At 42.7% G+C, this 15,401-nt stretch overlaps 1 protein-coding gene across 1 annotated transcript in view; it reads right to left on the bottom strand.

Annotated features, from left to right (window-relative positions):
- Window positions 1–15,401, bottom strand: part of ASNS (asparagine synthetase (glutamine-hydrolyzing)) — a 161,570-nt gene that overhangs the window by 109,392 nt on the left and 36,777 nt on the right. Inside the window, exon 4 of the mRNA XM_069211730.1 lies at window positions 3,798–3,983. Coding sequence (XP_069067831.1) covers window positions 3,798–3,983 — 186 coding nt within the window. The remainder of the gene's footprint in view (window positions 1–3,797; window positions 3,984–15,401) is intronic.

Here is a 15,401-nt window from a genome sequence, read left to right as displayed (position 1 = left end):
AGCAGTAACAAATGAAAGGCGCTAATTTCTCATCCTAAAACATCAGTACTTCTAGACCCTTGGCTGTTCGGACCGACCGCGAGGGTTGTAATGAGGCCCAATATGTACTCAAGACTTCTGAGGCTTGAATGAGTACTGAAGTGATAAACCGAAGGAAATAACACATGTAGCCAACTTTGTTTTATGAACAACATGAGAACTGTCTAGTGGGGGCTGCATTACAGTCAGTTAAATCAGAGCACAAAGATGAATGTTAACTGGATGAAGAAATCAGGGGCATTTCCAAGCATAAGAGATTGAATCACAGAAAACATAAAAGGATCAACTGTCCCTCTCAGAAAATATAACACAGAGGAAATTGACTGAAATGAGGACGACACAATCAGCATCTATGTAATAAATGTGTTTACTACAATCATAGTGATGTAACTTAATGTGTTGTAATGCCTACCTAATTGTTCTTCTGGGGAAGCTTGACCTCTACCATACAGAGTCTGTAAGAAACTGGATTATTATTTGGGTAGGCGACAGCCCACCTCAAGAATAATCACAACACTTGACTGGGTGAAGACTCTAATGGCCAGATGTATCAAAAAGGGTTTTACCCATTCTGTGTCTATGGGAAATAGTGTTCATACATATGGCCCTAAATCCCTCAATTAATTCAAGCTCAACACTCAGTGGCTATGGCTTAGAGCAGACAGGCTTAAAGCAGGGCAAAGTGTAAAGTAGCTGTGCAGTACTAAAACAGAAAAACACCAAACAATGAAAAATCTAAATCAAATTAGAAAACAAAAGAAGAAGAACAAACTGACTTTAAAACAACAAATTCCAATAACAGGAACCGAAGATATGAATTTTAAAATTCTTAAATAGAAATAGATCCTAAAAGCACTATTAATAATCTAGGAAGGCGGTATGGTACAATTGAGCAGACTAGAGTGGAGCACATGTTTGTGTTCCTCTAGTGCACAAACAAACAACAGGAAGAGTATACTCCCAAAGGCCCAAGGACCTCATGGGAAGGCACTTAGAAATTCTCAGGTTATCAGGCAGGGCCAACAGCGAATTCCATTCTACTGGTTGGCTGGGTACATTGGGAAAAAGGCCTCTTGAAGCTTGCAGTGTCCCTGGAGCCATGCCGTAGCTCAGTCAACTGACCCTTTCATTGTCCTCAGTACGAAAGGGAGCACTCTTGTCCTTCACAGCTCCTCCTGGCTCACAGATATCACGTCCAGTCCTTTTCTGTTCTTCTACAGGTAAAGAAAGTGTTCTGGTCAGATGAATTTGGGTGACACATGTATGCCTGGCACCAACTAGTAGGCAGTGGTGTCTCCTGAGCACTCTCTAACAATGTGGTAAATGTTCTTGGGTGCAACCCTATATACTTTCTCATAGCTTCTGTTTGCCTTACTGCAAACAGGCCTAACTTGTCATGTGCTCGGTCATTTTCAAGACGGTGAAATCAGGCCACATTAAACTTGGGCTCTGAGGGTTGAGGGTGTGTAGGGGAGTACACTATAGTAATACCAACTGCCCTCCCACATTAAACACCAAAATCCAGTTTGAAGTAGGCACTTTACTCACAACAAATTCAGATATAGAAGTCTGATAGGACAAGGCATGGTCCCTCAGCAAAGAGGTAGGGGATACACAATAACTGTTTTAGCATCCCGTGCTTCCTTTTTCAAGTGCACCTGTGTTGCATGTGTCTCAACAGACCTGTCAGACTGGATTTGACACTGTGGTGTCAACAGGATGCCCACCCTGCTTATTCTATTGAGCTCAGAGTAGTCATATCTGCCTTGTTTAGATCATTACGAGTCTGGCAGTCCTAGGACCGCCAGACTAGCGGTGGAGGTTGGTCCGCCGCCAAAGCAGTGGTCCGGCCTCCACATTATGACTGTCGGCACCGCCAGGTTGCCGCCAGTCGACAGCCTGGCAAGCAGAGCTGCCCTGGGGATTATAATTCCCCTCTCAGCCGGCTTTTGCATGGCGGTCCCACTGGCGGAGACGGGGTGCCAGGGGCTCCATGGGGGCCCCTGCACTGCTCATGCAATTGGCATGGGCAGTGCAGGGGCCCCCATGGACAGCCCGCCGTGCTTTTCCCTGCCCGATTTCGAGCTGGCGTCAATGTTGTGGTGAGTTTTCCGCTGGGCCAGCAGGCAGAAACAATGTTTAAACTCATAATAGGGCCAGAGGGCAGAAAACCGGAGTGGCGGTTTTCCGTCCTAAAGAGTTTGGCAGGTGTCCTCTGCTGCCGCCAAACTCGAAATGAGGCCCTAAGTGTGTAATTATTTATGAGCTGGTCCCATTCCTCAGATGCAGTATTAGTATTTTAATCTGTAATCTGATTTTCTACATAGAGTAGATAGGCCGGCCAAAGTGAAAATACCTTTTAGGGCATTGCCACTATACGGACATGGTGATATTAATTTTCTACCTGTCCAGCTTTTAAATACCATGCACCCTGCGTTGTGGGCGATAAGTTTTAAATGGGAGGCGATTACCTGTCAAGCAGGGTTATTTAGACAGGTAGCACTGCAGGTTTAGACTACAGAAGTCAGGCCAAACAGGGTAGGACAAAAGCCATGTTTGCACTGCCACTACAATGGATTGCACAATAGGTGCTGCAGTACACAAGTGGTATTTAACCTCCAAGCCCTGTGGGTAATTTGTACACCATATACTAGGGACTTAAAAGCAAGTAACTGCAGCAATCACAAATAAATCAATTTAATCATGTATAAAGGGGAAGCCCGGGAACTGTACTGTGGATTAGCACTGAGTTCTATAGCTAGCAAAAATAGTGTTCAGAAAAAGGCAAAATAATTCAGAGTGACCACACAGAAAAGGAGGATTTCTTAAACTGCGTTAACTGTGAATGATTTTCCCTTAGACATCCTGTGCATTGCCTTTCACAGGAAGAGATGGCCAGTGTCCAGGATTTGGACTACCAGTTCCAGGGGTTCTTTGTGCTCTGGTGACAGCATGACACACTGAAGGTGAAGTTCTGTAAAAATATCTCCTGCATGAGTAGTAGTCTCAGTTCACATCACACAGCAGAATGGAGACCACTACTTCACTCATTATAGACGATGCCCTCTTGACCACAGAAGAAGATAACCTCTGCCTCCTGATATTGATGTGCCTCTCCACTGCCTTTAACACAGTCATCCATTCCACACTTATACGCACCCTGGATCTCAAAGGAGAAAAAACAAGGCAGCAGTCCTTTTTCATATGTGTACCAGGGATCTGGAACAACATCTCGTACTCACCAGGAATGCCTTAATGCTCCTCCAATTTAAGAAAGAGTTGAATGATCATCTCTTTAAAGTTCACTACATCACACTGCATTAACCATCCACAACTCTACTACCTCGTGTTGACTTTATGCTTCTCTTGTGCCTTGTACAATGCTCTGCAGCCTTTTGGTTAGATTTGCGTTATAGAATTGCTATATACATACTTTCATATTTAAACAACCTAGCTCATGTATTCTCAGGAGCTGTTTTGTTAAATATGAAGCTCTTTTTTTTAATTATACGATGTTGCATGTGAAGACCAACTTCAGATCATATTGAAGAAAATATGTGCAAAGACTTCTAAATATGACCCTGAGAAGTAATGAAAGAGGATTCCACTGAATTAAGCATTGCACAGAACAGGGTTAGCTCACAATCAGAGCAACTTCAAATATTTGTAACACTGAGATGTCAAGATACCATGATGTGTACAAGATCAATCAAGATTGTTTTCAGTAGGTTTGTAAGACAAAGAGGAGGTTCATTTACCTGACTGTAGATTTTTCACAGTATCATATGCTGCATGCAAAGGTTCATCTTTGCATGTGTGGAATTTAACCAGTTCTGTTGACACAACTTTCCCATTTTGTTTCAAATCAAATACTTGATAGTGTCCTGGTGGAAAAGGTTCCACCTTTGGAGCAGGAGTCATTGAGTGCTTCAAACTGATAAGGCCTGTACAGGGCAAACATAAAGCAGATGAGCAGTGAAACACATTTTGGAACACTATCAGTCATTCATAAAATGTTTCATACAAATATAGGGTTATACTGGTCGGCAGCTTATGACATACTTTAAGCATACACCTACATGGTATTAAGTGAAACATATAGGTCAAGTATGGAATAAATGTGATCAAATATATTAATTTGTTAAAACACATGTCCCCAAGAGGTATGTGAAATAATGCAAGACATTATATGGTAAAAATGCTTCTTTCCACACAGTGCACATAGCCCAGTTTCCCACATAAGTCCGAAATAGTAATCAATTGTTCATCACACTGAACCATTTCACCTCTGATCAGTCACCTAAGATCTCTCCTAATTACCCATGCATTGCCTAGCAAGCACATTCATAACTGTAGTCTCTCTTTTCAACAAATATTTCCATCACAAGCGTTTTTTACTCTAGTTGCCAATACAAGCCCCAACTTGTAAGACACAGACCACTGGTTGACCACTGCCGTTTCCCTCCTCATCCCCAGTAGTTTTCCTGTATCTTCCAAGCACCACTGAAGATTAATATAACATAAATTACAACAGTACGGCAATTTTCCCTATTCAAAAACATTCGAGGTGTAAGGCATAAAAATCTACATTTTTCAGAGATTTACAACTGAAAGGTTATGGAAAAATGTATTTGCGTAAATGTTTGTTCGCCCAATTGTCTTCAGATGGAAAATATTTTTACACCTCCAGGAATCTCTTTCACTACTGTAGAAGTAGGGGTACTGCTAGCTATTTGAAGTGCAGTATGTGAGAATGTGGTTGTGGTTGTTCACCATATTACACTTTACCATTCTATGATATTCCTGTGCAGAAACTTATTTTCTGCCTCTATGTTACACTTAGTACTGTGGAGAGGTCACCACATATAGGGCCTGATTCCGACCCCGGCGGTCAAGGACCGCCGGGGCCGGGGTCGGCGGGAGCACCGCCAACAGGCTGCGGTGCTCCCCAGGGTATTCTGACCGCGGCGGTTCAGCCGCGGCCAGAAAGGGAAAACCGGCGGTCTCCCGCCGGTTTTCCACTGCCCTGTAGAATCCTCCATGGCGGCGCAGCTTGCTGCGCTGCCATGCGGATTCTGACCCCCATACCGCCATCCTGTTCCTGGCGGCTTCGGCCGCCAGGAACAGGATGGCGGGATGGGGTGTCGTGGGGCCCCTGGGGGCCCCTGCAGTGCCCATGCCAATGGCATGGGCACTGCAGGGGCCCCCGTAAGAGGGCCCCACCCTGAATTTCAGTGTCTGCTTAGCAGACACTGAAATTCGCGACCGGTGCTACTGCACCCGTCGCACATCCTCCACTCCGCCGGCTCCATTCGGAGCCGGCATCCTCATGGAGGGGTGTTTCCCACTGGGCTGGCGGGCGTCCTTTTGCCGGTCGCCCGCCAGCCCAGTGGGAAACCCAGAATACCTGCGGCGGTCTTTTGACCGCGCAGCGGTATTCTGGCGGTTCCCTCCAGGCGGGCGGCTCCCGCCGCCCGCCGGGGTCAGAATGACCCCCATAGTAGCTTGTTTGCCGTCTTCAGGGTAATCTCTATTTATAAATACAGAGCCTCTTTTTTTCTAGGTATTCAAAATTATTTTTAGATTAAACACCGATGTCTGAACATTTAATAAAGATTATAAAGGTATTATTTCAATGTGACTTGTTTTTCTTTATATGCACTTTGCTTCTTTGTTATGATTTTACTTATTTTTTCTCATTTTCACATAATGTGTTTAATCTTTAATGAGCCACTTTTGGCTACAATCTATAAGAAAAATATAATTGGGACTGGGTTTGCAGGTCATTAAATATTTGAATCAAGGCAGGATGACCAGCTTTAATTTCCTCTCCATTAATAATTGTGTAGAAATGATTGTTCTGCTTCCACATTTGGCAAAACTGATAGAAAGGGTGGTGGGACCCAACCAATACCTTTGCTGAAACAAAAGCCCACTTAGATGATGTTCGGAGTGGGTTTATAACAGATTTGCTGAAGCTGGTTCATGGTGGAGGGAGAGTTGTGGTTATATTGGACCTCTCTACAACCTTTGATATAATCAACAACCATATTGTGCTACAAAGCTTATCTAATCATGCAGTACTTAGTGCAGTCTTTCAATCATTTAGCCACGCCCTTTCTTACAAAAACAAAATCTCAACAAGCTGCATCTTTTTCATCAGAGGTAAGAAGCATGTTTTTTGGTTTACTGAAAAACAGCAGCCAAGTTAACGAGCTGTAAATGTTAATGACATTATTTCACCAAAAAACTGGAAAATAGTCTACTAGAAAAGCATGATATAGAGTACATAAAAATAATCAATGGTCCAATCAAAAGATCTCACATCTTGGCCACTTTTCTTTGGTGCTCAGTACCTAAGTAAGTACTCCCTCCCACATTGTTTTGTCGTATTCTGCAGTAATTGCACTGGTCTATATTGCTTGTGGATAGAGGTAACCCACGTAACATTCTCCACATTTAATCACTTTCTGACACAAACATTTTGTATTTACACTTATATCTATGCACTGTTTTGCTTTCCATTGTTTAAAGAGCTCAGAGTGTTTCCTCCAGCTTTATAAGCCTCTAGCTAATAAGGTTATAAGATGTCAAACAATAGATTGCCTAACGTGGTCAGTAAAGGGCAAAGATTTTAGGGTCCTGAAGAAAGACCTAAACATGGCTACCTTCCAAGGAAGGATTTCTGAACGACCCCAAAAAGAGTGTATACGGTGTCTAGAAGCTTGCAAAGATGTCCTCCTGATTGTAGGAATTCCTTGAGATAAGAATCCGGATATGACAGAAAATGCTTAGGACAAAAGGAGGCAGGTCGATCCAGCTTACATTTCTAATGGGTACCCCTGAGTGTAAGTGGGATCTGGAGGGTTTTAAAAAGATTGATTGACATGTGAGGTTTGTGTGCCATGGACCTGTAATACTCAGATTCTGACCTCCTTTAGTTGGACACCACATCCAAGAACAGTAGTGGACTCAAGAGAGAAAATGGTTTATTAGTTGGGGTGGATTGATGCCCACCGCAAGTAATAACTTCAAATTAGAAGAAACAAGTAAGATAAACATAATGATAGCAAAATTACAAAAAATACATTAAGGGGAACTTGAGATATAACATTTAGAAAATGTAAGTGAAGATAGTGCCAAAAAGTGGAAAGCTCACTGGTAGTCAATGGTTGCATTAGACTGGGACCTACATGAGACTGGAGGCCAACCACAAAGGAGCAGATTCAGGTATATCAAGTATAGTGGCCCCACTAAGGCCCGGAAGGGCAAGGGCACAAGTTATAGTTACCTTAGGGTACGAGTTGTAGTTACTTGAAATAACTCTAACTATAACTGCTGATTTATTTTGGTTTTATGCAAGTAAATTCAGAACCAAACTATAACATCCCTGAAAGCTTTGATTTTTTAAGTGAATTTCTATGTTTTTTTAATTCTACTTCCCAATTATAACACCCCTGCACCCTTTGTTTTTTTCAGTGAATTTCTATGTTTTTTTTTAACATAAAGTAATTTTCATTACTATAATGGGCCAACCACTGCTGCGCACGGCCAGGCCCTGCTGCCAACCAGCCTAAATACCCAACCCCGCACAGCACAAACCTTTGGCCGTGTGAGGTGAGAGCTGGCCACAGGGTCTGTCTCTCATGGGGTGAGAATAAGTGTGAGAGAGTGGTTGTGAGAGAGTCTATGTGGATGTGAGAGTGGGTGTGAGAGGTTCTGTCTGTGTGTGAGAGTAGGTGTAAGAGGGTGTCTCTTGGTGTGACAGTGGGTGTGAGAGGGTCTCTGAGAGTGGATGTTTGAGTGTCGGTGTGGGTCTGTGTGTGTATGTGTGGGAGTCTGAGTGGGTCTGTGGGTGGGTGCATGAGTGACTGAGTGGGTCTGTGAGTGAGGGCCTGAGTGTGTAAGTGGGTGCCTGACTGTCTTGAGTGGCTCTGTGAGTGGGTGTTTGAGTGTCTGTGTGGGGGTGTAAGTAGCTGTGTGAGTGACTCTGCCACAAAGGAACCTCACCTGCCCTTTTATCCAGCAAGAATCCACAGGATTGCATGTAATTTCTACCCAAGTGGACTTCTATTCTACTTTTCGTAAATGTCCCGTATGTACTCTTCTATAGAGTCCAACATGACTACAAAGATGTAAATCTCCACCAAACCAGGGTGCTTCCTCTTATGTAAATGAACTAAGTACTTATTTGTTTTGTGGAGATGTCCTATAATCCTCAGCATCAAGAACGAGCCATCAAAATTGGTGGGAAATACACTCGGAGGCCCTTTGGAGGGCCATACATCATCCTGGCAAAAGTGGGGAGGACATATACATACTACTAAGGTAGATGGAGCGGGGCCAAGTGGACACAGCTTCCAGGTGATTTGCACATTTGCATACTCCTTGCAATTTAAAGTGACAACCATGTTATACAGAGAAGTGGGATGGCACGGCCCCCTCCATGGATGGTATTGGCGCTGTGGACCCTATCTCCTGCGATCCACCACTAATAAAGAGGGAAGGTGCCCCCTCCCCAGGCCGATTTTGGCACTGGAGACCCCATTCACCAGAGCCCACCCTCAAAACATTCTTTTTTTATGGGGGGTGCACACAGCCCCTCCCCCCAGGCTGATTTCAGCCCACGGTATGCCACCCCCCAGGGTCCCGCCTTAAATTAGCTTTTTATTGGGGGATGGGGCAGCACAGCTCCCCTCCCTGGGCCAATCTTGGCCCAGGGATCCTATGGCCTGGGGCCCGACTAGTTCCCCTACTGTGACAGCAATCCTTTTGTTTGTTTCACTGCCTGCATGTCTGCGGGCAGGGAAATGGATGAAAACTCCACTCCCAGCAAGTGACAGCTGTTTGACAGTTCACGCTTCCTGGCAGCGGAGCTGTGTTTGTTCTGACTTGGCAGGAGCTGTCAAACATTATTGGCTCCTTGGGGGAGGCGCACTTCAACATTTAAACAACCCAGGAAGGTGGTGGTACCCAGGACCGGGGGTCCGCAACCTACCCCCTTCATTCTTTCGATTCAGTCCCAGGGCCCTGGCAGTCCCTGGGGCTGTGTGTGTGTGGGGGGGGGGCGTGGACCTCTCCTATTTTGTTACAATTTCCCTGGGGAGGTGGCGATACCCGGGCTGTGGGGGGACCACACGCCCTCCTATCATGCATATAATCGATACAGCCCCGGGTGGTGGCGGTCCCCAGGGCAAGAGGGGCCCGCAGGACCCCCGTATTAAAATTAACACATTTTGCCCCGGGAGGTGCTGGTCCCAGGGGCATAGGGGGCCGCGTGGGCCCTCCCACACACTGTTTTAGGCACTGGGGAGGTGGCAGACCTCAGGGCATAAGGCCAGAGGGGGCCCCATGCGTCACTCCTTTATTTTTTATATGCCCCCAGAACCTGGCACACTGGGAGGCTTTACTAAAACCAGTGCAGGCATCGCCTTTTTTTTTTTGTTTTTGTTTTTTATTTCTGCAAATTTGTAACATTGCTGTGAATTCGCTGTAAGTAATTTTTTTTTTTAAGTGCTTTCTTGCCCTGATGGGGCAGAACTCGAGCCCCAAGATGGCTGCCAACACTTCCTGGTTGATGTGTTGGCAGACATTCAGAGCTCTGCAGATCTCTGCACAAGCTCATTATTATTTGCAAGGTCGTCGGGGAGGAACTGCGGCCCTAGATAAATAAAATAGCATTTCCTTAAATTGTTCAACATCTGCTGAACAGATTTACACCAAATAACAAAAAGCACAATCTGTGGAACAAAATCTACCATTCTGCCAAACTTGGTATAATTCCCTCAAGGGGTTCAGGCTGTGGTCGTGTTCAATTCTCCTATGGGAATTCACATTGGAAATACACCTTTTTTTAACCCCTGCCCATTTTCTCATCCCCTGCTTGTCGGATCACCCCAAAATGTTCCTTGTGCAACAAGAATCACCAGCACACTTTTTGGGGGGAAATTCATGAAGATTCATCAAACAGCACCAAAGGTATAGGAAAGTCAAAAAATGTTATTTCTATGGAAGCATTGTCCTACCTATATGTGTTATAAATATTACAGAACAACAAGTTCTGCCATGCTCCAATAAACTGACAACCCTGCCCGGCCCTCATGAGGCATTCTGGGATATGTAGTGCAAATACTAACCTCAAGTCATTCAACTTTATCTGTACTATAGTCTGAGGTGTGTGGGCTTTGCTGAGCAAACATATCATGATGATCAAGCACACATTTGCGATCGCCATTGACTAGCATCATGTAAGTGTAGTACATAGCATCAGCAAATCTGCACAGAAAATATATAAGTATATAATAATGGGCAAATACAGAGTATCTGCAATGCAACCATTGTAACATTCACAATTTTTATGTTGCCATCAATTGGGCAACAAGCTGTTGATTATAAATATCAGAATACTGTTCTAAGTGGATCCGTGTCAATTTCTGTAAAGTACCCTAAAGTTTGATGACCCACTATATCTAACTTGGCGACCTTCACACAAATGTGTATATAGAGAGAGAGGGATATTTTTTTTCCACATTGCAATCTATATAGAATTTCTTGACCTTTCTAATACCATATTTATAGATGAGCAGCTACACCTCAATTGACAAACTTCACACAGCCACCAAACGGCATACTGTTAACAATATACTCATAAGGGCACAAAATGTTCTTCATCATAATGTTCTCCATTCTTAATTCTGGCATTGGACCAAATGTTTTGCAATGGCATACATCATATCCTTGTCTTTCATAGAATGGATATGTTCAAGTATTCTCTTTTTCAGCTTGCATGTAGTGCTATTTATGTATTTCAAACCACAGGCACATTCAATTGCATATATCACATACTCTGAACAATATAACTAAAGAACAAAGGACTATGGATTATGCCCGATTTGGCTTAATTATAAGAGTAAGCCAGACTGTAATTAGAAGATCAAATAATTGCATTCAAGGCTTCACATAAGATTGATTCTCTTACAAGGTTTTTTGGTGATGGAAAAACACAATAATTTTCTTTTGAAGTTGTACACTGTTTTAATGTGATTAATGACTTATTATGTTATTATCTTACTATACTGCTTATTATGTTACTATACTGAATGATTATTATGTTACTATACTGATGAATTCTTCTAAATGAGAAATTATTGGAATTATTTATTTTAACAGTATTATCAGTACAAAATTCAAGTATTTTTCTTTTTACTTTTTTCTGTTCCCATGGGTCACATGTACACTATGTATGGGATTTCAATATGGCACCATAGGTATGTGAACAAGGCGTGGTTATTGGCCGAAATGTGTCATGATGGACTGACTGTAATATACTCAATAGAACTTGGTGAGCAACATACTAGAGTCTTCTCCTTGTCCTTCTGGATTTAATTCAACAGAATTCGTATATGTCTAAACGAAGTGGGCTGACTCTGGTGAAACAGACAACCTTACACGTGGTCCGGCAGCATTCAGCTTTAAAAGTAAAAAATAAGGGAGTATATATATATATATATATATATATATATATATATATATATATACACTCACAAGTTATGCCCTTTAGAAATGAATAAAATGATTGTAAAGTGATTGGAACTCCATCAGTTTCTTCTAAGTGTAATTCGATTTATTTGGCAAAGGCGTGATCAATGCATTTTGGCTCCCACAAGCCTTGTTCACGAAAGCAACGCCATATTAATTCATCATTTAAATACTTCCATGACCCCAGGAAGCCCGCTCCCATGACCTGCTCACATGCTGTGTCCCCAGGACACAGCGGTTTCCCTGCCTGCATGGGCAGGGAATCCTACATTTGCTCCTGCTTGGCAGGAACATTTCTGAACCTTCCGCCAGCTGAGAGTGGACTTTTACTCTGTTTCCCTGCCTGCAGTAATGCAGAGAGGGAAACAGATAAAAATATTACCTCCATCTATAGGGAGCAGCATAAGTAGCTGGGCGCTGCAGGAAGGAGCAATGCTGGCTCCAGCTGCATGTGAGGAGCTGACTGTGGCCACGGAGGCCTTGGGACTGCATATGAAGTTTATGGTATAGGGTCAATGTTGCACATAACACAAGCTTGATTTACCTAAGGGGGTTGTATGTTTGATAACAGTAATGATGCTTCATATTATTCTGAGCTACTTTGCACTTACTTTCATAGCTCTGATGCAATATCTGTTTATAGAGCAATGTGTACAAAAGAAGCTTAGATGATGTCATCAATTATGTCATTTGAGATGTCATAAATGTCATGAAACCTGTTAAGAGGGATGTAATATGTGAGTTCATAAGCAGTGCCTGACGGGAACACACAAGTTATAGTTAGCTCTTGTTAACTATAACTGGTGAATTTCTGTGTTTTTTTTTTAGTTCTAACCGTTAACTATAGCGTGACTTTAACTTTTGTTTTTTCAGTGAATATATATGTGTGTGTGTATATAAATATATAATAAATACATATATATATATATATATATATTAATAGCTCAGTCTTAGCCTTCGTGTCTTCATGCATTATTACTCCTTTCCTCTTTTTCTGTCTTTAAGTCTCTTATACATTTAAGACATATAGACACAACTTAACAGCTGGCACATTTTGTGATACAAAATTGTTAATGTAAACAAAATATAAATCATATAAAGTCAACCTAAAACAGCCTCCTTCATTGTATAAATATAAGCCTTAATTCCCACTACTGATATAAAAGTATACATCTCCAAACGTCTCATGAATATTTTTTGTAGTACAGAATATCATATTCATTGTCTCCAGTAGCTCAGGTTTAAGGACAATCTGTATTATGGTATAAAATACCTTATCCTTGAGAGTGTTAAGGCTGAATACAGTCGGTGACAATGTCTCTTCAAGGTTGGTTATGTCTTTTTCAGGATCCTGCTGAATTCTTGGATTTTGGGTCAAAAACTCTGAGTGGTAAGAACTTGACAATTATAGCCTGCAGAAGTCCTTTTGTTTCCAAAATAACTTTGCTATTTTTGCTCAATCGGGATCTCTTCATCTGGAATGTGTTACTTTCTTAGAGCTCAAAAGACTCAGTGATACAATGTTGTGAGCACAACCAGGGACACCTCAGACACATCCAAAAGCTGATACAGTTAGTAGGTTGTACATCTTTTATAAGTTCAGGTGTGTGCTGAAGTCTTTGGAGTCACAGCTCTCCTCATAGTATCACTGGCTAGTGACTGGGCCTAATTGGAGCAAGTTTTTATGCCAAACACTCCCAGAGATTACTATTCAGAGAAATTCAAAGATAGCAGAACCTCCAGTGTATGAACCCCTTCCTGGTGCAAGTCTATTAAATGAGAACCTTTTCTTCACCACTATCTAAAACTGATTCAGAATGATTCTGGGCCCAGGGCCCTCCAAGGGATGACAGGAGCCAGTCTAGGTATGGGAGGTTGTCTTCAAAGGTAAGCTCACACCAGAGTCTCGTATACTACAACTAAGTTATCACATGTATTAATGTCTGTACTCTTTAAGTCCTCTGTGCTCTCCCCTCCCCTTCTATTCCTGGATACCGAAGGATGGATGTTCAAGTAATTAATTGTGTAAGAAATTGTTCTACTGGTTGAAGAGGTGAAACCCTTATCAAGCAGCAACCACAATTTTCCTCAGGGTTAAGTCACAAGCAAACCCTAAATGAAATTGTGCTCAACACTAGTCCAGCTTGGCACAGAACAGTCAGGCTTAACTCGGAGGCAATGTATAAAGTATTTGTGCAACACTTCAAACAGTAACACAGTAAAAACACACCCACCATCAAATAAGCCCACAACAGAGTTAGAAAAATAGAGTAACTGTTAATAAATAAAACAAGACCAAACCGAGAAAAATTCAAACAATAGAACTGGAGATAGTCAATTTTTTTAATTGTAGTACATATAGCACCAAAAGACCTAAAACTTTGGTTCTCAACCTTTTGACTTCTGTGGGCCCCAACGTTATCATTACTGGAACCCAGGAACCCCTACTGAAACATTTGGAATCTGGGGACCCACCACTGCGTCATTACTGGAAGCCGGGGACCTAGGTCTAAGCATTATTGATGATTTGAACCGCAAAAAAATACACAAAAAATACAGAAACAAACATTCATCGAACACATACATAAGCTATAACACATTTGATTTAAATAAATTACAAAATAAAATGTTTAATTTTACTAGGAAGGTTGAAGCTTCTCTAAATTCAATTGAAGCCACAGATCACCCATACTATATTCTGTTTGGTGCACCGGCACTGCTGCCACAAATCATTCTGAGGATAGTAATTTCATGTTTTGCCTCCAACTTCCAATTTCTTGACATTTACAGTACAGTATTTTCAATTGTACATTTAACCATTTTATTTACATACACTTTAATAATCTATTCATATTTATAAATTTTCTAAGTATACATCTGTTCTGCGCAGGGTTGCGCCGTACAGCAGAGGAGATGCATTGGTCACAAGGGGTCCACAGAGGCTGGCAGAGCACGTTAGGCCCACTTCCAAGGCCCTGCACTGGGGTGGCACTACTTGCAAGGTAGGCTCGCAAATGGCAGAGGTCAGGTGCAGGTGCAAGGTTGCTGGAGCCCTCTGTTCCTGAGGTTCTAGACAGGAGGCCAGCCAATTAGCCCTTGGAGTCACTCTGGGGTTCTGGGTTCAAAGGCTGCAAGTCCAGTCCTCCTCCCACAAGGAGGGGGCAGCAGGAAGCAGGTCAGCACAATAAAGCAGCACAGCACGGCAGAATTCCAGCAGAGTGGTTAGCAGAATGGCAGTCCTTCAGCAGCACAGCAGTCCATCTTCCTGGCAGAGTAGCGACAGGTCCAGAAGTGTACTGAATTGACAGTGTCTGAAGTCCTGTGTTTATATCCAGATGTGCCCTTGAAGTAGGGAAGACATTTCTAAAGGTTTTCCTTTGCAGTCCCCAGGTATCCTGCCTCTCCTGCCCTGGCTCCAGACTAACTGCGGGGGGTAGGCAGGCCTTTGTTTGGAGGCATGGCACAGCTTATTCAAGTGTAAGTGGTGCAAAGTGCAGCACCTCCCTCCCATCGTGGCAGTGATGGCCCATCCAGGCACACCTGAGCTCCCTACTGTGTGTGGCTGTCTAGGAGGAATACACTAAGCTCAACAGGCAGCTACAGCCAGTCATGCGACCCAGGTACAAGCTGCAGGCACCAAATGGCAAAGACATGAAAATCTAAATGTTCTAAAAGTATCATTTTCTAAATTGTAATTTAAAATTCGACTTCACCATAAGGCAGGATTTTAAATTCTAATTACAGAGGCACCAAACATGACTGATTACATATTCCCATTTGGAAATTACATTTATAAAATGTAATAAAGTAACTCTAATGTTATC

Source organism: Pleurodeles waltl, chromosome 10 (assembly GCF_031143425.1).
Source record: "Pleurodeles waltl isolate 20211129_DDA chromosome 10, aPleWal1.hap1.20221129, whole genome shotgun sequence".
Classification (NCBI taxonomy): domain Eukaryota; kingdom Metazoa; phylum Chordata; class Amphibia; order Caudata; family Salamandridae; genus Pleurodeles; species Pleurodeles waltl.
The sequence above is the reverse complement of the archived record's forward strand: the minus strand, read 5'-3'. Positions and strand labels throughout refer to the sequence as shown.